Here is a 25,838-nt window from a genome sequence, read left to right as displayed (position 1 = left end):
TTTTACCATTTCCTGATTCTACAAATATGTGTATTTCTGAGGAGTAAGCTTGCCCTTTTTGATGACAACTGACCCCTTGTTTTTATGGGACTGTGAGTTCGACTTCACCCCAGATGCTCCCTCCTTGTACTTTTTTTTCCACTTAGACCTTAGTAAAGCACTCAACCTCTGCCATAGTTTATTTTCTTGGAATTGTTACATAACAAGGTGTTTTTTAATTCCTTCGGCCAATATGAAAACTTTTCTCCTTCCAAGTGGATTTAGAAGTTGTCACGGTAGATACCTAGAAACTACAAAGCACCATTCTATTCTCCGGTTAGCTGCTCTGTACTCGTTTGTTGGGCTTTTGGTATTTTAATTTTGCATTTGTGACATTTTCAATCACCTTAGATAGGCAGTAGACTTATAAATTAGAAATGTGATATTAAAGCCAGTATGTGTTGGAACCTACCACCCTGGAAACCTCTGAGACGGGTCCACTACTAGGACTTTTTCCAATCCTGCAATATTACTTTTAGAGGTGTATTCATAAAGGACTGATTTTTTTTTTTTGCCTCTCATCCTGCATTCGTCTCAACTTCAAATCTCAATTAGTCCCAAAGAAAAATATTGAGCATTTCTGAATGCTATTTATAGGGAAGGGATTGCAACATTTATCCAAGTGGCCTGGTAATAAATAGCTTGAAACACATCTGTAGACTGTGCCCAACATTCATTGTCCATTCCTGCCAAACACGTATTCACTGAAAGGCAATGGATAGAAAGCACATGAAAAGGAGCACTGCAATGATCCAGACCGGGGATAAATGATGCCCAAAGTCCACCCTGGTGGTTGTAAGTAGAATTGCAAAAAGCTTCAGGTATTGACCCAAATGATTTCATCTAGATTGTAAGCAAAGCCCTTGTCACTTTTGGTTTCTGAATGTCCAGATTGCTGTGATCCACTACTTTTTTCCCGTTTACCCATTGTAGAGGACTGTGGAGTGTGATGGTGCAATAGAAATCCATACCTAATAATAATTACAACAGAACAACCAAAGGGGCAAATGTCCCAACCCCTCCACCACCACCACCACCCATGCCAGTCTGCCTGTGAACGCTGTCTTCTTAAGGCTCTTAAAACATACTTTTCCTAAAGTGGAAGAATAGTTGTGTCAATTCAAATTCAACAATTTTGGGTAAAAACTGTAGACCACAGGAGTATCAGTGGGACAGTTTATCGTGCTTTTACGCTGAAATCAGTCAAGTTGTTGGGCACAGCTGTCTGCAGACTCCTGGAAAGATCAGGTTTTCTACCAGATTATACACTTGCTGAGCTAGAAGATCGATTCTCATCAAATGAGAAGTGTTAGAAGTAAAAATAACATTTTACAGAGAACATATTTCTAATTTGAGCAGTTATCAAGTAAGGGTAAAAGGGCAATGCCGTAACGTGCTAAGTCGCTAGAAAGTATTTTTATTTTTCCTATAACCTATAATATTGTTTTACAGAGTGGACTCAGAGATATCAGAATATGACAGGCCAGGCTCTCTCTTACTTACTTAAGGTTCGTAGGTCACCTGATTTTTTCAGTGGAGTTGTGTGGTGACCCTTGTACCTTGAAACGCTGCCAGAAATTCCTGCCATTCCATCTCTATAGCAAAGGTGTTTCCTGTAATTAGTTAAAGGTCCTAGTGCGTTATTATCGCAACTGGAAGATTGGTCCAGTTTGTTCTATTATTCTATCTTTACTTCTAGTTACATGAATACAGTAATTGCCAGTTGTCATGATTAACTCATATAATGTAGTGGATGCATGGAAGGGTAACCCAGCAGAGGTGGTTAGTTTCTTTGTTTAAGCATTCAATGAGTTAATCTGAGGTTGATTTTAAATGTGTTTCTTTGTGCATGCCCTCTGTATCTGTTCTGGCTAGAGGTGTCATCTTCCCAAAGGACCCCTGTGGTGATTCATGGCCTAACAGATAAGGACCCTGAGTTATAGGAATTCCATTCCTTTCTTAAGTGGAGGGGTTTCCACCTTTACCCCACCACTTATTGACACATCAAAGATGGGAACCAGTTCTGGGGAAAGGTGTCATATAATTGGTCATGTGGTCAGAGGGGTGTTTTCTTGCAAAAGAGCCTGATTTAGGCACAATGCAGCGACCTCAAAGCAGAACTCCATGATATACTCTGATCGGAACAATATCTAGAGTCTGGACTTAAGGAGTTCCCACAGGCCTACTTATTGGAGAAACTCGTGAGTGAGGGTCCTGTGTTTAAGTCCCTTTGTTTTTAAGAACTGTTTGCTGTTCTAATCCGGATTTCTCACGAAGCCGGGATCAAAATCGTGAGTGGTGGCAGACTACCTGGGGGGGATACAGGCAGGATTTGGAGGTTCATTTGGTGTAACTTATGCCTTGTTAAGGGGTGAAGTTTGTAAATCCAGAGGCCTGGTGCTATTAACCCCTTCATGCCCACGCCCTCCACACAGTCACAGCTTGGCAAGTAGTCCTGACCGTGACAGCAGTGACTAGCGTCCTGGACCTATATCTCTCTTTCCTCCTTAAAATTACAATCTTAACACCACAAGCACTGGCTTTGTATTTGGTAAACGTTTACTCCCACATCTTCATTTTTATTAAACCATAACGACCATTTCTGTTACTATTCCAACCATTCTCTCGCTACACGTACTGCCTATGCTCTCCCCAAACCCTTTTTGTCCGTTTGTCTGGCACGTAGGGTTAAAGATTTTCCTTATATTAAGAAAAGTATATATACCGGTAAAGAGCTGAGCCCTCTTATAGCAACCTCTACATGTGCTCCATTCTATTTCAAAAGACTCCATGACTGCTGGGAGTATGTAGTACCTCGTCAAATGCACATAATTATAATAGGTAAATTTATTAAATTTGAATGATGTATACATTTACCATTACTTATCTTTACCGTTATTGAGATGAGGATAGGGGCATGCGAATAAACTTTTGTGGTTATGGTTGCTCATGGATTTAACAATTATGGGACAGCAGTGTTTATTTTGTTACTTTGCGCTGCTCTCATTATTCAAAATGCTATATAAAAATATTAAGTGTTAAAATATTGTTCTTCATTAATAGCCTATGGAGTTCTGCTTGGTGACATTTTGGGGATGTTCATCCTGTTCACAGCATATTAATTTGTTTTTCAGTTTAGTTGGGTATTTAAAATTTATTTGTATTATTGTCAGAAAATTATATATAATTGACAAGCTGCCCAACTAAAACCAAAAACTCTCCTGTAGGGCTTTAGTTACCCCTCCGTTTTGACTATGATCCCCAAATGCTTTAAACACCTTTTATACACACATATATATATGTGTGTGTGTGCATGTATATACCGTGTATATATATATATATATATATATATATATATATATATATATATATATATATATATATTTGAATTATATCATTTTATATATTAAATATCGTGCTGATCTAAACTTTCCAGTTGAGAACCAAAATGGGTGCATGTAAGGATGTATGTTAAACTTGTCAAGTAACCACTAAAGACCATTCTTCAATATGTTCTGAATATTTTAGCATTCCTTATGAACTCATTATTTCTCTGATTTAAGACATCAGTGACAAGCGTTCTATCACCCTGTTCTCTGCATTCTAAGCACTTTGCAGCAAAAAAGCATTACAAAAGGAATGAGCTTGTTTTCTAGACTTGACAGCACTAATCCCTCACCAAGATTTATTGTGCAAATTACATCTGCTTGATTTTATGTACATGTTGCTGTTCCATAAATAATGGATGTATAATTTATTCCTTTTTTAACTTAGGAGTCGTTAAAATGCAATTAAAAAATATATATAATAATGTGGCGACTATAGTGGGTGTTGTTAATTTGTAATCTGTATAAAAAAAACTAATGTCAAGAGTGGGCTGAAAAGTCATTGTATTTAGCCAACAATATATAAAGTTTAGTATGTGAGCATATATATATATATATATATATATATATATATATATATATATATATATATATATATATATATATATATATTATATCACATACAATCACACCTGTACACATACTTATGTATCAGTGAAGCATAGATAGAACCTAGTGATCAGTGTGTCTAATAGTCTCCTTTTTATTACCTTAAACAATGTGTTTGTTTTATATTTGTCTTATTTTTGTATAAAATGTGTACATTGATTTTATTAATTCTGCACATAATCATACCTGGAAGCCTGCTGGTTTTGACTCGGAGTCTCCAGGTGCAGTGCTGCTCCCCTGGGTCTCCGGGTCACTTTCTTCTTTCTCTTGGCAGGAAAGATGTTTTAGCCACACCCACTCTGCCCATTTTGCCTCCTACTCCCCACCCACCTAAGCCTTGCCCATAAGTGTGGGTAGTCCCACCTCTGCATAGCTAGCCCCGCCCCTTCACGAAGCAAGTCCTCCAGAAGAGGGAGAGCTCTGAATAGCCTACCCTGGGAAGCTCCCACATATGCATATAAGCAAGTGTCACTTTTATACATGTAATGTCCATTTAGATATGAACAGGATGCACACATGGAAGGAGATGTATCAACAGCTTGCAAAGGATCCTATATTGTGCCACACTATGTGTATTGTACTCACATACGTGTGTAAGAGATAGGGATGTGTGTGTGTATATATGAAAATGTGTGTGTATGTGTATATGTATATATAACGTCTGTCTCTGTAGAATGGAAGCTACCAAGGCGGGCCCACTTCTCTTTGGTATCAGTTTGTCACAAGCCATGTACTGTGTATTAAGCTGCAAAAATGTATTTCCTTTGTATCCGTGCAATGAAGTGACTGACAGACGCATTATTGACCTCTGTTGTTTTTATATTCACACAACATTTATGTGCAAGACAACCAGTGCCACCACTGTCTTTTAGTGTCTTTAAAACAATGCTTCAGTTGTATACACTCCAAAGCTTACAAAAGCTAGCAGTGCATTCCATCAATGGCTTGCCGTCATACCTGTCTGTCTACATTCCTTCACAGCTGAGTCCGCTTGCCTACCAAAGACTTTCTGCATATTACATATTTCTGTGCACTAGTGTATGTTTCAGGCGCTGTATGATCTCCAACATTCTAGAGAATTCCATGGGCAGCATATAGAATTTCTGGGGACAAAATTAATATATATGTAAATCCGTTGTTTAACTCATAGACATTTCTTCAAAATATTTGCAGGAGAAGCCAAAAAAGAACCAGGCACTTCAATTTGTTAATCTATATTTTACGTCCATGTTGCTGCTTCGTAAATAATAGATGTATAATTATTACTTTTTTTTTTTTTTTTTAAACTTGGGAGTTGTTAAGATGCAATTAAAAATATATATAATAATGTGGTGGCTGAAGTGAGTGTTTTAATTTAGGATCTGTATAAAAAAAAAACCTAATTTTAAGAGTTGGCTTAAAGTAGCACAGTTTTACAGTATATGACATTTAATTTTGTCATGCCACAAACGTAGGATTATAAAAATGAGACTTTCTTTAAACATCAAGTTTTAAAATATATATAAATGTTTTTATTTTCCACCAAGTTATATAGTGTATATTATCAGTAGTGTTACAAATTTCCTGTTTTTTTCCTGTCAATGACTAGTTTAAACATAATGTTTTAAGGGATGCTAATATGTAGCCTCACCATCAGAGAGTGCATATAAAAGTACTTTGTAAGTGCTTTTCCCCACAAGTTGGTCCAAAATACTTTAAAACTCATGGAAGCTGAAATGTTACGTGACCCTGCTGGATAAAACGAGGCTGCTCATATAGCATGTTGGAGGGAGTAAGAGAGAGATGAAGGGGGGTGTGTATGTATTAGCATGAGTGTGTATGTGTAAGTATGTGTGTGTTCGCACGAGTGTGTGTGTTAACAAGTTTGTGTGTCTCTAAATATGTGTGCCAGTGCGTACGTTGGTTACCGGGTGCCAGAATGTGCCAGCCCTCCCCTGCTTCAGTCTGTTAAAAATAAATAACTGCCCTTTAGGAGAAGATACAGCTCCAGTGATGCCACGCAACTCCCTGTCCATGTTCCAGTTTAACCCCTCTGCTTGGCTTCTTGGAGTCGTATACAATCCCAAGGGCAAAAACATTTATTTAAAGGGACCACTCAGCTGTTCCGATAAGGCCTTATACTCACCCTTAGCCGAATTGGCATAAAAACGTAACATGTGGCAGCACGTACATCATTTTACTGCTGGACTTAAAGTGCTGGGGCTGCTTAATCATCCGCACTCTGGCCCTGATTCTAGCACAGTCCAATAGCACAAACTGTTCTGTTTAAGGACCATGTCCGGTTTTGTGGCCCCATGGACCTGCTGCCCTAGGCGAGAATGTGTTGCCGCCTAGACTATGCCTTAATAGCTTGTGCTGTTGCATGACTTTTTTCCTCAACTATAACTCTACGATTTGTGGGAAGTGCTTTGTAGCATAATAATGAATTGGAACGTCACATATATCTACTGAACACCATCAAAAAATGTGCCTGTTTTAACCTCCATGTCTTCTCGTGTTTTATTGCGGCAGGCTAACAAAACCCCTGTCGTTTGCGGATTGTGTTGGGAATGAGCTGCCATGGGGATGGGAGACTGGCTATGATCCTCAGATCGGAGTTTACTTTATTAACCATATCAATCGTAAGTAAAACTTTTTATTTTTTTGCTTTATAATGCAGCAATACATCTGATTTTATTTCGTAACAAAAATGCACTTTTACTTGTAAATATTTTATATATAGTATTTCAGGTAAATGGTTTTTGTTGGACAATAACGACAGATATTATTATAAGCATAGTAAAAATATATATTTTTTACGATTTTTCTGTAACATTAACACTCCTTTAATACTCTCTTAGGCATAAGGGGTTTATTTCAGGGATGCAAATGAAGTGCATCTATTACTAGCTGTAAAAATGCCTCTTTGCTTCTCAAACGTGCTGTGTTAGTTCAAAAAGCTTTATCCCGAGCAGCGGTTTTATTTTTTGTAGGGTACTGTGCGTTCTGCTGGGGGCTGTAAATGTTTCCACAGTTCCAAAAATTACTGTGACGCGGCTGTCCAAATGTCAGCTTCTAAAATTATTGTAAAACATATCATAACAGTGTTAGAGAAGTTAAATTTTTATACAAGGGATATTTTTTTTTCTTACGTTTAACACGTTTATTCAGCGATCCTATTTAACCATACATAGTATTGAATGTTCCTTCATGGACCATTATTGCTTTGCTTTTGTCTGTAGGAATTAGCACTCAAAATATGGAGAAGTATTGTGTTTTGGATTTGTGCACTTCTAAGACAACCAGGGGCAGTAGTGTATTTACCTTGGGTGCCGGCCTAGGCCCAACCCAGGGCAGCACCTCGAACTGCCCCTGATGCAATTGGCATCCTGAATGGATTAAAAGATGCTGCATGCTATTTAAGACAGTCTAATCTATATCAGGGGTGTCCAACCTGCGGCCCTCCAGCTGCTGCAGGACTACATCTCCCATACTCCCCAGCCAGCCCCTTAGCTGAGAGAGCATTATGAGAGATGTAGTGCTGCAGCTGCTGGAGGGCCGCAGGTTGGACACCCTTGCTCTATATTGTAGGTCGGTTGGGGAGATCAAAGATCTTGGCCCATTGAGCAGGACATCTGGGGCTGATCGCCCAATTAGAGCAGGGGATTGCTGCCTGCCTAGGCTTAGTTGGCCTAGACCAGGATACGTCTTTGACTGGAACTGTTTATGCCGGTCACTGATGTCACTTTAGAGTTTAAAGTGAACAGAGCTTGTGTGAAGGTTGCTTGAGGTCATAGGTCCAGTGCCACAAGCATATACCAATAAAAACCACTACAAATACTTTGATATCCAAACACTTCCAGTTTGTGTATGAAGCATGTGTCTGTAGCACAGATGGGGCAACACCCCAACTTTAAATGGGGGAAAAAGCATCCATCCACATAGGCAGCTGCCGCTCCTGATGGGACAGTATCATTCATTCACCCGTTATTAAGTGCAGAAACCAGCTGCTTTCATATGCTGCCAGGACAAGTGAAGAAACCATTGGTGGCTACCAACAGAACCCCAATACAAAGCCTTGGATGTTTCTAACACTTCTTCTTCCATAGGTGGCAAAAAAGCTCATGCAGCAGAAAACACGTGGTTTAATTTTTAACAATGTCAACCCCCTTCAGCAATTAAATAACTCTTTATCAGTGAATCTTTAGAGGGGCACAATATAGATAACGCACTTCAACTTTTACTCCTAGCAGATTAGTTAAATGTGTTTAATTGGTGTTAGACAGATTTCACTGTTCTCGCTAAGACTTTTATTACCCATAGTGTGGTTTGATTTATTCAATAAACCATGGAACTGGAAGGCAAGTTGAGTATCTGACTTATGTGCATTATGAAGGACCAGTCCCTGTGAGGTTTTCATGCAGGAAAGGCTGAGCTGGCCTACAAAATGTAGGAAGAGTTCTTGGGTCGTCTCACTGACTTAATTATGCATTATACAGGGCCAGCTTCTTGACAGGCAAAGCGCACAGTGGTTAATTGTCATCAGAACTCCCGGTTAGGCGAATACACTTAGCAGATTTGTGATGTGAAAAATCTTCACATACAAAAGTAAATGCAACTGTTGAAAAATATGTTTTCCAAATTATAGTTATATCACACCATATACTGCATGCCCAGGGCACTTTATTTAACATTGAGGCGTAATTTACTGTTCAATAAATAAATAATAATGGTAATATTTCTGAAAACAGTGTTTATTAATGCTATATTATTGTCATGAATGTATTTTAATACTATTTATATTAGTGTGTGTGTAGATACAGTACTGTGCAAAATCAGGACTGCAGACTTCAGGTCCGATCCACCCTCCCTTTTACCCAGTTGGACCCAGAAGGGTCAAAATATTACGCTAGTGGAGTGCATAGTATAGTTAATTACCAATTGAATTAAAGTTTAAGGTGGATTAGCAAGTACTATTGCACCTGACATTGATTTCTGGCCCTATATCAATTTGAGTTGTTGAGTAGACAGGTTTTTTCCCAGTTTAATTGGTTAGACTGGAGTATGTCCTTAGGTATGGGGTGCCAGATGTTGTGGTTTATAGAAGCAGATTGGATTGCATGAGCTGTTCCTGTAGCAACACATGGTGACAGGCACCTTGGAATATTAACAGTTTTAATTCACAGTAGGGCTGCAACTAACGATTATTTTAATAATCGATTAATCGGCCGATTATTTGTTCGATTAATCGGATAAAATAAAAAAAATTTAATAATTTAATGAAATGCCCTGCACCCACCCACACTCTGCCCCATCAGTTTCCCACCCGGCAATCAATCTCTCTCTCTCTCTCTCTCTCTCTCTCTCTCTCTCTCTCTCTCTCTCTCTCTCTCTCTCTCTCTCTCTCTCTCTCTCTCTCTCTCTCTCTCTCTCTCTCTCTCTCTCTCTCTCTCTCTCTCTCTCTCTCTCTCTCTCTCTCTCTCTCTCTCTCTCTCCGCTACCGCATCGTTTCACTTACAACCTTCAACCGCAAAACTTTATTCAAATCTTCATCGTTCACGCGCGTCACATCCGTCATTACGTAACTTCAAGCAGACGGACACTACAGAGCTCTGCAGCAGAAACGGGGGAACGCTGGCGGAGGTAAGTGAAAAGAGCCGAGCGCTCCAACGACGAATCCATCACTCGATTAATCGATAACGGAAATCGTCGACAACGATTCCCGTTATCGATTATTATCGATTTTATCGATGCGTTGTTTCAGGTCTAATTCACAGCAATACTTAATCATTCTTTTGTGCTAATAGCACAGAGAGCCTGGTTGAATATAAACCTTCGCACCGTACCAACTTTAGACAAATTCCCTTTTGCCACCTCAATGGTTTATTATGAATTGAATATGCAGGAGGCATAATTTAGGCAGCTAATTAAATGGAGAACTTTATTGTGTGCACAAAACACATCTGATTAGATCAGATTTCCAACAAAAGACCATACAACAGCTGTTCCGCCTAATCTGCCTCATTGGCAAGAGGGTAATAGCCTATTCTTACTGCAGTAGCGTGTGTCGGTGTGTCTGTGTATTCTGCTAAATCGCTGGCAGTTGGGCGCCAAACGCAACAGGGTTTATTTTTTTTCTATCTCCCGGGGATGGAAAGGCGATTGGATCTTCAGAGTTTTCATCTACTTCTTATGTTCTTTTTCACGTGTCTATAAAATATATATTTCCGTTACTGAATCTTCCATTTGTAGTTGTGTCTTACTACACCAGTGTAATAGTGTCTTTAGGTGAAAATATCCCGTGGATACGCTGGTACAAGGAGATGGAAAGCGTGCTTGGAAGAGAAAATGAATAAGTTTTGCTACCGCGTAGCCTTATATAACAAATATAATGTTGCTTACAGGTTTCGGTTACCAATGGAATGTATTAGAAATATGAATACCAATACGAGTATCCATTAAAAATACTTGTCCTCCCCATTTTGTTGCCCTTTCTCTTTGGTGGGTAGAGCATCGCAAGATGGGGTGAAGATGGCGCTGAGAATTCTAGGAGCTGGAAGATAATTAGTCTTCCCCACTTCCTTTTCATCGGCAGTGATTTAGGAGCATAATTTGCATTTTCTTTAGGGTTTTACCATGGTTTTGGTACACTAGCAAGTAAAGACCTGCATTTGACTACCCCTGACACAGCTTATTATGTTTAGTAAACTGTGATAAATCAATGGGACATTAGAGTCATCTGTGCTCTCTTTTTTTTTATTTTCTAAAACCAGGATTAGTGAAGCTCATGATATTCGAGAAGCATATCTGTATAAAATACTGTTAGGTTGTGTCATAGTTTATTTGCTGTATATCTGTCTGTGTGCACGTTTTCCCAATACATTCAGCAGAAGACCCAGCATGAACATGTCTGTGCATTCAGCATGGATGCCCATATGGTGCCATAGAGGAGAGATTCAGGGACTCTACTTACACCATTGGATGGAAGGACTCTACAGCGCTGAAACTCAAAGAAACAAAAGCTAATCTAAGTGTAAAAACACTTTGTAACAAAAGGGGAAATATTGCTATTTCTTGACACAATTACAATATTTGTATAGTGTGAATTTCCAGGATGCTATTCAAAATTCTCTTTGGATTTATGCTCTTGGGATCTGCCTGGGCAAAATGAGATGTATAGATCAAAAACGAGAACTATAGCACCCTATTTGAGAAAGGTAGACTATATTTATGTATTCTTTCTGCTAAAACTGTAGTGCTGCTTATTTGAAGCTAGAAGGACCAGTGAAGCTGTAGAAACTTTTATATGAAAATATTTTAATGGCTCTCCGTGAAATTGATTGGTGTTGCAAAAATGCAAACACTTAACATTCTAACCAGAGACTTGGCATACACAGTGGAGATCCCGGCCAAGCTTTATAATGTGCAGCGAGTGGGCATACTTGATTGTATTTACTTAACTAGTGATCAACTCAAAGAGCTAATCTGTCAACTGTGAGCCTGAAATTGCATCATACTATAGTATTGTTGTAGGGAGGTAATAATTCATCACATTGGGAGAGAAGTGTTTGTCACACAAATTGCAAAAATTAAATTGTGACAAACATCTGTACTGCAGCCTCTTTCTCTTTCAGTATATTAAGCACAAAACCATTGACAAATCATTGCCAGGGATTACACTGGGAATGAATATTACATCCATCTCCATATATTACTGTGCATTATAAAGGACCTTTACCCTTGGGCTTCTCCTGCAAGAAGGACTAAGGTGGTCTGAGAACACTTCAGATTTTACCAGGAGGTACCTGAAATCAGAGGTAATTTGGTGATTCTTCACTTGGGCAACCTGTTCGGATGATACCTTCCTCCTGCCAGTGATGCCTCAAACGTAATAACCATGGCAAAAAGTACATTTATGCTTCCTAATTAAAACACCCCAAATCATAGACATGGTTCGGTTGCCCATATAATGTGTGTATATATTTATACACAAGCAAAATAATATACATGTATATCAATATAGTCATGTCTAGAAGCAATTCTTCTCTAAAGGCAAAACTTTTCAGGGCTCTAGGCCATGGACTTGCTTTTATACACACACTCATAGAGACATAGCAATTTAGGTCCATCAAGCTCAACCCTTCTACCTATCCTTCCTGATTTTGATCCAAACGAAGCCAAAACAGTCCCCTAATGAAGCTATTTTTCAAATTTCCTCATCTTAACAACAAAAGGCAGATTTCTCCATGGATCGAGAAGCTCTAAAATTATTAATGTTTATTCTATTATTTATAGCCCTGTATCTTGATACTTTTCTAAAAAAATATCCAGACCTTTTTGAAGGCATGTGTTGTATTTGATAGAACCACCTCTCTTGGCAGTGAATTTCATGCCTTTATTGCCCTTACTGTAAAGAACCCCTTCCTTTGTTGTCTATGAAATCGTTGCTCTTCCGGTCTCAGAGGATGACCTGTGATTTCTGTTAATGAACAGGTCACTGTTATAATATCCCCATTTTTTGGTCTCTTTTCATTACTAAGGTACTCCAATCCCCTTATTTTTGTAGCTCTTCTTTGTATGTTTTCTAGTTCTATGATGTCCTTTTTAAAGACTGGTGTCCAGAATTGCACCACATATTCGAGGTGAGGTCTAAACATTGACTTGTGAAAAAGCAAGATGATACCCTAGTGGCATAAATCACGGGTTCTGGTCCAAAATGCTGTTTTCTTGGTAATCTTGTTAAATAATATTTTATTCAGGAAAACTAAACACATGCAAGGCTAGTTGTGGAATTTTTCTGCTCCCTTCATATCTTTGGAACCACAGGAATGTGGACTCCTGTGATGGACATGACAAATTTATCACTTGATGATTGAGTGTGTTCTGCATATTGTAGATAACATGACTTATGATGTGCTGTAGGTATGTGCTCAAACTCCCAGAGCCTTATCAAAATTCTTTCTTTGAACTGCTGTTTACCTTGTAAATCTGTTTTTTACCTTAAACCCCCCCCAAAAATACTTACTTTTGCTAATGGCAAATGCAGGTGCCAAGCAACTCTGTTTGCCAAATAAATATATATATATATTATCTTCATGCTACTTGTTCTTGGCATCAAAATTATTTTACATTAGTTGCATTAGAAACTTTAGTTGTGGAGGTGTCTGATAACGCTTGACTTTCTAGTTCTTTGTAGGCCCGCATTTTTGAAGGTATTTATCTACTAAACCCTGGGATCACCTCCAGGTCGTTAATTGTAAAATAGAAATAACCCAGCGATCAATCCCAAGGTTGACTTAACGGACAACTTTTGATTATCCCCTTGGATTCCGTAATTTAACTCAATACCTTGCGTTCTACATGGAAGCAACTTGGTCTGTCTAGCCATCAAAGGGCAGCACGGGAAGCAAAGCATTGAGCTCAGTGAACAGTAAACTTTGCAAAGCTCAACCTAAGCCCCCATCAGAGGGAAACCAGAAAAGCAGGGCTTTGAACAACTCAATGAGAGATCCTTTTTTAAAAGTATAATATTATGTAAAACGCCGCTGATAAAATAGTAATAAATGTCTTTTTTTTTCCTTAAAGCAAAAACATGTTTTTTTGAAATTCTTGTTCTATTTTTCATATCTTTTTATGTATTGTTGAAAATTTGATGAGCTTAGTCTAATAAAATGCAGTTTCACTTGCTGTGCTAGTCACAAAATAATCACATGGTTTCTTTTTTAACAACTGAAAGGGAATCTGATGAAATGTTATCTGAAATATGCGTATGATTCATTATATAGAAAGGGAAAAAAACATATTTTTTTTGCCTGGAACATAAATATAAAATGATTTTGCTGTCAAAGTTTAGATAAATGAGTGTGTTACTAGTTTTGCTTTAGCCTATGGATGGGTTCAGTGAATTGAACTATTTGGTGATATAAGTATTTTCTGTCCAGTTTAATCTTTTTTTCATAGCCTGTCGGATACCCGTACCCTACCCCTACTGCCATTCTCTTGATAAGAGATGATGACAGACCTTCCCGCAACTCTAAGGTGCCCTATCATCAAATCATGCAGGATACCTTCCACCGAGTAGAAATATGTTGGAATGAAATCATAATAAGCCTGTTTTTTTAAATAAATACATGGTAACTGGCCCAAAACTACATGATGTAAAGCTGTCTAAAGTCAAACTCCCTGCCAGTAGGCATGCAAATGGTTCCATGGGGAGCAGAACCAGCATCTCATTGCCTGTGGCCTCTTGGATCATCACCCTGAACCACATGAGTGGGTGAGATACTTGTAGACATGTCCTCAGCATGTTTTAATTGCTCCCCTTCTTTGTGTATATGCCCCCTCTACATGTGCTGTCAACAGTATGGAATGCATTGTGTGTGATGCTGCCTCTGCATTTTATTCCCTAAACATGTTGTATAGAAGCAAGTTAAATATCTGTATTACAATATTTCAGCAGCCCTATATCCAGCATATTATATCCCCAGTTTCACTGCTTTATATGGAGTGTTCATGCTTAAATATTACAATATTCTATTTTTTTCACGTCTCTATCCACCAATATTCCCACCATATTGAAATGGCCAAATAAGGAAACATGGTTTTGGGGGTCCTCTACTTACTCATTAAAACAATATTAATGTTTTATAAAGCATAATGAGTAAACCAAACCCCACAGACTATGCTAAACCTTTATTATCTTCAGAGATATACAGTATATGTTGGTATAGGAAGACAGCAATAAATAACATGGCGAGCCATTTCTTTAGACATAGTTACCAACAAAATCTCATAGTAGTTCAAAGTACATTAATATATTTAGGTAGTCTGTTAATTAAAGTGTTTTTATTTAATAAGTCATGATCATTACTACAATTACGTTGGTACGTATTGCCTTCTGCATTGAAAACTTTCTCCATACACCCAGTTTGGGCACAAACTGGTTCATAATCAATTTAATATAACAACATCCATAACATACACTTGTGATGAACGCTTCCAGTTGGATGAACGTTTCCGGTTGGATTATTACTATTCACATTATCTATGCGGTCTATAATTGTAATGTCATTAGATTTTCTAATAGTGGGTAATGAAAAAGTGAATGTTTTCCTACAAGTAGCATGCAAATAAACAGATTACATTTGAATAAATACACTATTAGTTGGATAAGTGGTAATGTTAATTAGCACATTGTTGTGATCTTGTATTTCCAGCATCTTTACAACAATTGCGTTATAATACTTTCACACTTCTATAAAAATAAATTTGCACCTCAATGCACTTAACACTTCTTTTCATATATGGGGCCTTATTACGGAATGCAAAGATGGGTATAAGAATGTAACAACTATTAACAAAGAAGAGGCAACGTACAATGCTCTTTACTGCTCCTTCACCAGGGCAACATAGCAATGTTGGAATCCTGTTGGTCCTCATTGCAGGCTCTACATTTCTTGAATATTTTCAAAGTAGAGATTAGGGATGGGCTTAATGGAACCTACTCTGACTGACACCAAACTGATAGGGAGAAACTGGCTGGGATGTTTGGTGATGCTGGCTCGGTTGTTACCGTAAACAGTGATAACAAAGAACCTTAGCAAGGGGCAAGTAGAGTGACTACGCACAAGTACACCCATAGATACATACATGTGTGGTCTGTGAAAAGTATAAGTAAAAGGTCACTAAGTCTACTAGACTGTGCAATGCTTTGTGTGCAAAGAACACCATTATTTACCCTAACTGCCAAATTATCCGACTCTTTCCATGTGGCACGTGCCATTTTTTTCAGGTTGGTTAGGGAGGTAAAGGAAGACGTCGCTGCTATAAGCATTCACCAAACATTTGCTGTTGTAGACTGTTCCCGCAAAAGTCCTGTCTATTGAGACTGGAGGCGGTCATACAAAAAGGAGGCAGCCGTGAAACATTGGGTGTGTGGAATGCCCCGTGAAATTACATGGGCAGCACTACAGTGTCACAGTGCATATATTGTGGGTGCATTCATGGATGACAAATGCGTTATTTTGCTTTTATCAACATTGAACTTCAGCTGATCAAATCATAGTTGGAATAATAATACACTTGGGTCTTAGAAATCCAAAGGCAAAATATAGCATTAGGGCTGCTTTTCTGTCAGTGACATAAGAGGAGAAGGACTCTGGAGAAATTATTTCTGAAGTCCTGAAGGTAAGAAGGCAATGCAACAAAGCAAAGGAAAAAAGCAAGTAGGCTGCTTGGTTGTATAGCTAGAAGTATTAGTAGCAGAATGAGGAAGATGTTCATGCCAGTGTACAGATCTCTGGACAGATCTCACCTCCATATCCCAAATACAGAATGATATAGATGGAATTCTAGAAGTGTTCGGGAGCATTTTGTATGTAGTTTAGTGTTGGTATGTTTCGCGCAGACATGGCAGCCAAATTTATTCCATACCTTAGATATACTTTGAAGTTTGGTGCAGATGGTGCCTAATTAATACAATAAGCCAACACATTAGCTCTTTAAATGAGAACATATTTAGTTTTTTTTTTTTGCTTTTTTATCACCGTAGTTTGAGTTCTATAGAGGTCATTTAACCTCAATACATTCTGTTAAATGAAGCAATTCAACCTATAGTTCTTTGAATTTGTCCTGGCAAATTACCAGTATTACAACGGCTTAGTTACACAGCTATGTTCTGAAGTGTGTGTTTTGGAGTTCTACCCAGCAGGTTTCCCTTACCCCCACTATGCTGTATGATTACTAGCTGTATTGGAAATAGCTCATCGGATGACCCTAGTACTCCAACGTTAATCGTTAAATCTCATGTTTGAACCCCATAATATAGCAAATGGCTCCGTAAATCCCTTGGAATGATTTGTCCTGTAGGGAAATGAATAGCAATGTACAGACGGGCAGACCAATTTTCTTTTACTTACAAGCCAAACTTCATGTGATTCCCTTATTTGACCACAGTGCTAGAGGTATACATAAAATCCAATCTTTATATAAATACTCTGTATTCTTAGAAACAATTCATCATGTTCTTTTAAGAGTTCTTTTCTTATTTATACTGTTTAAAAGGTGTCAGTAAGGTGTGTTTCTTCAAGGTCATACACTTCAGTTAAGATTCTATGGTTTTAAGTAATCTAAATGCAATTTATACCATTTATTTATATGTTTCAAATGTTTCAAATGAGTACTCACCTACCCACGATTCTCTTCTATGAAGCCTCTTGGTGATTGAAGCCCGGTACTGATTGTGTCACACATGATGCAAATTGTGTAAATGTTTATGCCGCAAATGGCTTCAAATATTATTATGCAAGCCATGTATTACTGGGAACACAGAAAACTGGCACTTTTTTTGCTATCAGATTGTGTTTATTTATCTTGTCTTTTGAAAATGTACAACGGCAAAATGATGTTAATGGGATAGTGACCATGCTAATCTATCAACACTAGGTGATATAAGGCTCAGAAATGTAGCGGGCACATTAAGCTATCTCCTGAATATATTATATAGAATGCTAAGAATAAATCGGCTTCACTACAGGTGAAGAAAATCTAATGTCGGCTGAAGAACACATTGGGCCTCTATTCGAGAAGACAAAGTTATTTTAAAACTTTAATGGTGCTTTAAAAATGCTCTGCACGCCTCTTCAAGCCTGTTTGACTTACACACACACACACACACTTCAGTCGACATTATGCTTTATATGTTACAAGCTGATTTACTTAGTTTTCCTGTTGTCCGCTTTTTTATTTTAGAAACCACACAGATAGAGGATCCACGGAAACTATGGCGGAACGAACAGGAGCGAATGCTGAAGGATTATCTCACAGTGGCACAAGATGCGCTAAGCACACAGAAAGAGCTTTACCATGTGAAAGAACAGAGGTTGGCGCTGGCCTTAGATGAATATGTGCGCCTCAACGATGCCTACAAAGAAAAATCCACTTCCCGCACAAGTTGTAAGTATGAGCACTCGCTTTTCCGCCGTGGGCTTATCTAATGATTAATTAAGGCTAGCAGCTGACAATGTACTTGCTTGGAATGCTGTATGTTATGACTTCAAAACAGAGCCATGGCTTGTAGACATCTAAAGCACATGTCCTGTACGGCTTTGTGGGGCTTCTTGACTTTCCTACAAATTCCATATCACTATTCACTGCCTTTTTGCGCAAAATATTGCATGTTATTTCTTATTTGGATATTCTGATAATCAGCTATAGTTAAGGGAAAGGAGAGACTGGTAATTACTTGGGCCATACTTTTTCATTGTTACATACTTACGAATTATAGGTATTATTATTATGACTTATTGTTTTATATAGCACCATCATATTCAGCAGCGCTGTTAAATGGGTAAAAAGGACATAAGAAATAGTATAATAATTTGACTTACAGAAAAGATGGCCCTGCTCAAACAAACCTAGAATCTAGATATAACTTATTATTTATCTACCAAATCATGAGATAAGAGTGTTGCATGTTAATATGCGTATGGTGAGTGAGCCGCTACGTGTACTTATTATTAAACTTATTGAATTACATATGAGCCTGTTCCTCATAATAACAATATTCTGTTATTCCTCTTTGGGTGCCTGGCTTATTTAAAAATATCTTTAACATTAAATGACTTATAGCCCTAAAGCTGTGCAAAACCATAATTATTCCTTTTAAATGTATAATATTTTTAAACAGCATCCACAGATGTCTGGTTGATACAAATGTATATTTGGACAATAACCGAGCAAATTATATATGTGTTCTTTTTTTCCATTTAGTATTTTCAGGTTCATCCTCTAGCACTAAATATGATCCTGATATCCTTAAAGCAGAGATATCGACCACGAAAGTAAGGGTAAGGTTTTTTATTTCATTTCTGCAAGTTGAAGTGACCAAAAATGGCACGACCCTAACCAGCATACAAAATGCATGAAATTAGCATCTCCTTCCATAACGACTGAAACATGTCAATAGAGTGCATTTTAATGGACCTCAACAGTGAATACCCCTATATAGCCTACGGAAACAGCTGTGACAGAGTTCATTAAGACTCTGTGATAAGAAGTCTTCCATGATGTAAATGGTCCAGTTGGGGAGGTCAAAAATCTCCTTTGGCCCATTGAGTAGTGTTGTACTGGGGATCCCTATTGCCCAAATGGACCACCTGCGACTGTAAGCCATGGTTTAATAGAGAAGCCACAAAAAAATTACAAATTGATTCCAGTATCAGTGGAAACCCAAAAAAGTGTGAGATATAATATCTAATACTTTCCTAATGTAAAGCTGCAGCCCAAAAATGGCACTCTCAAATACACAATGAGCCGCTTGTACAAAACAATATTGTTTTGTGTTTTTCTTTTTGTACAAGCGGCCCATTGGGTATTCGTTGGATTTAATAGAGAAGCGCATGCCTCTCAGTTGATGCACATATATATACGGTTTACCACTAGTGATTTAGTGGTCGGTTGGTTAGAATCATATGCAAACAGTAAATTGGCCACAAATTTTTCTAGAAAAGTGCAGACCATACTGGCTGTTTTGGGTCACGTTCCAGAATGAAGCAGGAACTGCAAAAAAAAAAAAAAAAAAAAAGGATAATAATTGCACCGTGAACCAGTTTGTTTTTATATGCAACTGTTCTTTTATATTACTCCTATAATCGTGTCTTCGTACCAGGTTAAAAAACTGAAGAGGGAGCTGTCACAGATGAAGCAAGAGCTACTTTACAAGGAGCAAGGGTTTGAGACGTTGCAGCGGTGAGTGTGAACCAGATCTCTAGTTCTTACAACACCTCGTTGAGCGTCTTGGCACAAAACTCCACCTCATTCAGCGTAACCTTTATATTTAAGGACACAGAGGAAAACAAGAGTGTTTGCCATCAAAAAGTCATGAGATTCTGGCATTATTCTTTCCTTGAAAAAAAATAATCCTCTGCTTGTGACACTACACTATTTTTTTTAATACTGCAACAAATTGTGGCGCGGTGAACTGGAAGAAGGTCAGGACATGATATGCGCAGATAATAAAACAAGAGATTAGTTCTAGTCCCAAATACTAATTCTCTACATATCTACTGACATTATGAGTTCGTACAGAAAGTGAAGGAGAAGATGCTTGATTTTTTTTAATGATTTGAGTCTTCTGTCTTGTTCTGATTTTTAGTAACTACTCCAGAAATATGTGTCTGAGAACGCTTCCATGTTTTTATCGTCTAAGCATTTTTATACTAACATTATAAACAAACTTCTTTAGGAAGTCTGTAGAAGATTAACAAATTAATTTCTAAATTCCAGAATAATATATTGTGTCCTGATGTTCATCTAAGATCCCTGCGTAAATAATTGTTGGGAAGGTCCCATAGTTTAAATAGATCCATAGTTATAATATAAATACATAAAATAAATAATCATAATATACATTTAATACCAGTATCCACCAGTAATACCAGTATGATAGAGTTAGTCTTTTAACTAGTTGTTCATTTCCTTTATTCGCTAAACTCTTGTTTCAATCACTTAAGTAACCAACAAAGCCAAGAAGACAAGTTCTGATTAAAATAAATTACATGTAATTTGTAGAAACACAAGGTGGCACCCAGTATTCACTAAAGTGGGAGTTTGCAGGGGAACTGGTTTCAAGTGGCTGACCTCATTGCCCAGTAGGATGGACCAAAGCCAATGCATTTCTCCCTCAGTAAGGGTATTAAAGTGCATCTGATGGTTGGATTGTCCCTTTAACCAAACACAACTGGCACCTAACACATTATAGCCACATGTATAGACTGTCATTCCGTTAATATATGGGCAATACTCACATTTATTAATAGATACTCCACCAGTGATAACAACTTAAACCCATGCCTTCTTTTGAGCCACATGACGATTAAATATCCCTGACCAAAAATTATAAATGAGGAAGAATTTTAAATGCAGCACTGGGAATCAACTTGGTTGCAAAAGTGTTAAATTCATCAGAATAAATGGAACATCACCTTAAGATTAGATAGCTACTCCATTGGACTTCTCCACCACCTTTATTCATCATATAGCATTTAGTTTATCTGAGATAATGGCTTGCTTTCGCCAAGGAGGACAATTGTCCTATTTTAGTTTTACGACCATGAAATCCTTACAGGACAGAGAAACCCATGGGGCTGCTTAAATGGCCTAGATTTTGGGTGTTTGATTTGGGCTCATTAGAACACTCGTTTTTTTTTGTTGTTTCACAGTGCAGAGGTGCTAAAAATATCGCCATTGAAAGAATGTATCCACCATAACCTGGCTTTTGTGCCAGCCGGCTGAGGTTTGAGGTTTGCTGTCAGAGGGCAGACTGTGCATTACAAGAATAAAAGCTACAGAGGCAATGTAGAAAAAACGCTGACCCGGTTTCAAATTGTCTCAACAATACCGTATTAATCAACATTAATACTTTTTAAATGGATTTTTTTAAAAAAAAAACATTTAAGTCTTATTAGTCTTCATGATGTAACGTTTCTCTTTTGTACATGGTATACCTACTCTCATAGAAGAATGTAGAAGAGCTACTGGCATCTGGCTGAAGGCATATTCAACTCTGCTAAACTACCCTAAAATTAAATTAGAAGTCAGCCATTTTCTTATAATTTGTGTATTTTAAGTATTTTATTAGAGTTGCAATGTGTTGGCTATGGAGGGAAAATAAACAACCATGGTAAAGATAAGCATTTAAACTGAATTACATTCGATTGCAAGTTCCATAGTCCCAAAAGCTAGCAATCTAATGTTATTCAGTTAATCACTATTGTTTCTATGCACATCATACGTTCTCGCAGCTTCTAGAAAAGGGGGGTGTTGGGAAAAGAAAAAATCAAAGGACACACTGTCCCTAATAAACAGGGTCACTAAAATAAAATAGCATGCTTTATGTTAGGAAACGAATCGATCAAATGTTTTAGAATATAATAATACTTTTGGAATGCAGCTCTATGATCAAATATTTAAACCAGTTTATAGTAGAGCAAACTGATGAGATTTCACTCAACGGAATGCTTTATTCTGTAAAACAAAAATGAGTTCTTTCTTGGAACTGGAAGCCGATGTAGCTCATATCTCCAGCATACCATTAAACCATTGGAGACCTTTTTATCCCGCACCCAGACAAGATATGCATGTTATCCGGAAGCCAGGAGGATGTTTTGTGTTAGCTAGTAATAGTTCTTTGATGCGCACAAGAAAAATCAATATCGCATTTGGCTTGCGTATGATCCAGAGTGTGGTAAAAGAAGCTTCCATTCTTCTTCTTGTGAAGTAATCACAGCTCAAGCCACTGTGCCAGGATGAAAGGGTAGTCGGGCATCCTGTTATTACTATATTAATACAACCAAGGATTGTTTTAAATCAGCTTTGGTTGCAGTCAATTTTAATAGGAATCCAAAGCACGTTAAGAAAACTGTCAACAACTTACCATAGGGAAACAATGGACAAGGTAGAGAGGGGCCTCGGAACAGGGATCAGTAACCCCCCTCCATTACTGTGTTTATCTCATCATGCTCAGCCAGCCATTAATGCGTTGTGGTTCTTAAGACTACGGTGCCGGGATTCTAAACTCTTAAAGGGATTGTGTTACCTAAACGCTGTTTACAGTGTGCTTGCTGATGAATGGTTAATGCATTTGTGTGCTTTAATATCCATTCTTCCAAAACCAAATAAAAAAGAAAAATAAATCTTCCTTCTTCCTCCGCGATTTGACATTTTCTTGACACTTATTGACAGCTTCAAGCAGCCAATCAGTGTCAGGAAAGCGCCCCCATCTCAGTCAATGGGAATACTTTACCCATGTGCACTGGGGTCTAAAGAGACCCCCGCACGCAGCATTCACCAGCGCTGGATGTGAATGAAGGCGAGTATATCACGTGCAGGGAGATGTATTTGTCTGAATGCTTCTCCTGCGTGGAATTTATCCCGATGTTGGGGAAAGAGGGACACGCAGCTATTATATGCATTCAAGTGCATATGATTGATGGAGTGTACCTTTTATCTATTCTGGGTCACATGACTAAGCCTTCCTTAAATAATGCTTTCCCTTAAATTATAAGATTGGGTTCCCCAGTGCATGAATGTCGTTGATGTATAATGCTTCTCGTTAGGAGCTGTCCATGTCTCCTTTTATTCTTTGGTCTTCCATTCCAGATCAGGCCTTGTTCTTTGTGATTTACTGCATTTTGCCTCTATGACTGACCCATATGCTCTTCATAAAATGCTCAGTACACTAGAACATTAATTATCTCCATGAACACTGACATTCCACGCATAAAGTGTTTCCGAACAAACGAGTAATACTAAAAAGTACATGTATTTGTTTTAGCATTTTATTTTTTATAAATGTCCCAGAGTCCTAGACACGAACATTTCTTCCAGGATTTTATCAATAAGCCAGTTGTCGTTTCTTTATCCTCATAAACTTCATTTTTTATTAAATGTATGTGTTTGTTTTCCAGTATTGACCAAAAAATGTCAGGGGGACAGAGTGGTTATGAGCTCAAAGAAGCAAAGGACATTCTTTCCGAGCTGAAAAGCATCAGAAAGGCCATCAGTAGCGGTGAGAAGGAGAAGCAGGACCTAATGCAGGTATTATAACCTCATTTATTTTCACATCATTTGGGAGCACAACAAGTACATAGCTGGATTTAAAGGCAGAATACGGCGCTGAGGTTATATTCAAAGAAAAATCGTATATCATTTTAGAACAAAAAACGCAAGTGTAAAAAAAAAAAGTTTGCTGGTTACACAGTTCCTAAATGAAAAATATTGTTTCCACATTCAAACATTAGGTACTTACTAAAGCAGAATTAGGGATTTGTTTGTGCAACTCTTTCATTTGATTAACACCAGTATGACCACCTACCAGAACCCGAAGGCTCCTCTGGAATCCGCTGGTGAAGTTTGTTATACTCCCTGCGCTCTTCCGCTTAGTAGTAATTGGACTCTGTATTATGCTTATCAAATACGCACTAGTGTTTTTTTCCATATAATTTAATAACAAAAAGTACCACAGAAACGTTTGATACCTTTTTGGTTACCATGACAACACTCTGCCTTTTCTATCACATGACAAGTGGTCCCAGTAAAAAATATGGATAAGACAACCTTTTTTGGGAAAGTGTCATTCAACGGTGTTAGGAATAGTGTTTCTAATTCTGCATTTACAGAAGCGTTCAGCTCCGTTAAGTAGGTGGAACAGCACTTTTATGGAAATTGTTTGAACGCATTGGAAATGTTGTCGCTCCCTGGTTTGGATTTATGTACCTACCTAGTTAAAAGCCAAAATATCTGTCCAATTTACTTTCACCTCCAAGTCCAGCTCAAGTGGTTGTGAATTGAAGCTCTAGTTTTAGTTCAAATAACAAAATGAAGCCCATGATCATAACATAGTGTTCAGATATACATTAACCTTAGGCACTGGTCTTGGCCAGACCTTGGGCAGCAGTCCCTCCATGGCCACTGTCAGTGTTTGATCGTTCTCTTCCCATGATCGGACCACTTCCCACCCGCTAAAGTCTAACTGGTGCTAGCCCCAGTCGTATGCATGACCAGCGCTCCCCTTTGTATAAAGTTAAGCACCCCAGAAGAGGCTGAAAATTTTTATTGGGCATGAGACCTTCAGAGCTTGGAACAAATCTTAAGCATCAGTGGAGTATGATCTACCAGTGTTTATCTGGTATAGACCCAACACCTGAGAAGTCTGTGGATCTGTCATTTTTCCCCACACTTGTTTCCTTGTAACTACATGATTGAGTAGACCACAATAAGGACTGGTGAGATGATCTGTTGTTGAAGGAGATCAGAGAAATACGTATTATTACAGTTTTCTTTTCTCTGTTACCTTTTTTCAGAGCCTTGCCAAACTTAAAGAGCGATTTCATCCGGATGAAGACAGAGGAAGATCTGAACCCGACCTGAGGTCCGACCTCACAAATTCCCATCTGTCTCTATCCAGGCAGACTCTTGATGCTGGATCCCAAACTGATATCTCCGGTGATGTAAGTTTGCTTTGTTTTTTTCTTTTGGCAATGGAATCAAAATATTTGTTCTTATATCATACTGGGTTGATTATTATTTTCTTTTATTTATAAAGCGCCAACAATTTACCCAGCGCTTCATACAATACATATATTAAAGGGGTCTGAGAAGACTAGAATTAGACAGACTAAGACAATCCGATACATTAGGTGGAGAGAGCTCTGCTCGCAAGCTTATATATTGATTCTGGTGGAAGTTCTTACGTATCATGCCGTCCTTAGTAATCACTGCTGGTCTCTTATTTTAGTTTGTAGCACGCATCCTAATTCAGGCTCCAAAACATGCATTTTATTTTATGACTGTTTCCGCAAACCATCTTTATGTCTATATTCATATTTAAGAGGATTATTGAAAGTAAGGATTCAGAGCATTTTTGAAAACATACTATATTATAACATACTATATTATTATTATAATTGTTATACAGAGTAATCTGTAGCCTTACCATCCATGCCCTCAACATATAGAAGTGGCATTTTTTTACGCTAGAAAAGCTGCCAACATATTCACTTTTCTTGATAAATGTAACAAAAAGGCTATTCAAACAGCTTAATTTTTTATTTTTGCACTTTTTTCTTTATTCAAGTATCTTGTTTCTATAGTTACCAAACATCTTATTTCGTAAAGTCAATGTCAGTAAATGTTTAAGTGACGCATGCGCCAATAGTTATTGATGTTTTAGACTTGCTAACGTCCATGTCTCTTCCCGGATGGATAGAAGTAACTTCTAATGTGCGGGCCGTTACCCCTGGGTCTCATCGCCATGTCGGGTAGATC

General features: G+C 38.0%; 1 protein-coding gene across 1 annotated transcript in view; it reads left to right on the top strand.

The window, feature by feature from the left end:
• The window catches only part of WWC2 (WW and C2 domain containing 2), a 70,017-nt gene that overhangs the window by 16,531 nt on the left and 27,648 nt on the right, over positions 1-25,838 (top strand). Inside the window, exons 2-7 of the mRNA XM_053459503.1 lie at positions 6,546-6,655; positions 17,763-17,966; positions 18,783-18,859; positions 19,681-19,760; positions 23,480-23,609; positions 24,875-25,021. Coding sequence (XP_053315478.1) covers positions 6,546-6,655; positions 17,763-17,966; positions 18,783-18,859; positions 19,681-19,760; positions 23,480-23,609; positions 24,875-25,021 — 748 coding nt within the window. The remainder of the gene's footprint in view (positions 1-6,545; positions 6,656-17,762; positions 17,967-18,782; positions 18,860-19,680; positions 19,761-23,479; positions 23,610-24,874; positions 25,022-25,838) is intronic.

This window comes from Spea bombifrons, chromosome 1 (assembly GCF_027358695.1).
Source record: "Spea bombifrons isolate aSpeBom1 chromosome 1, aSpeBom1.2.pri, whole genome shotgun sequence".
Taxonomy (NCBI): Eukaryota; Metazoa; Chordata; class Amphibia; order Anura; family Pelobatidae; genus Spea; species Spea bombifrons.
Note: the sequence above shows the minus strand (reverse complement) of the source record. Positions and strands in the feature narration are given on the sequence as shown.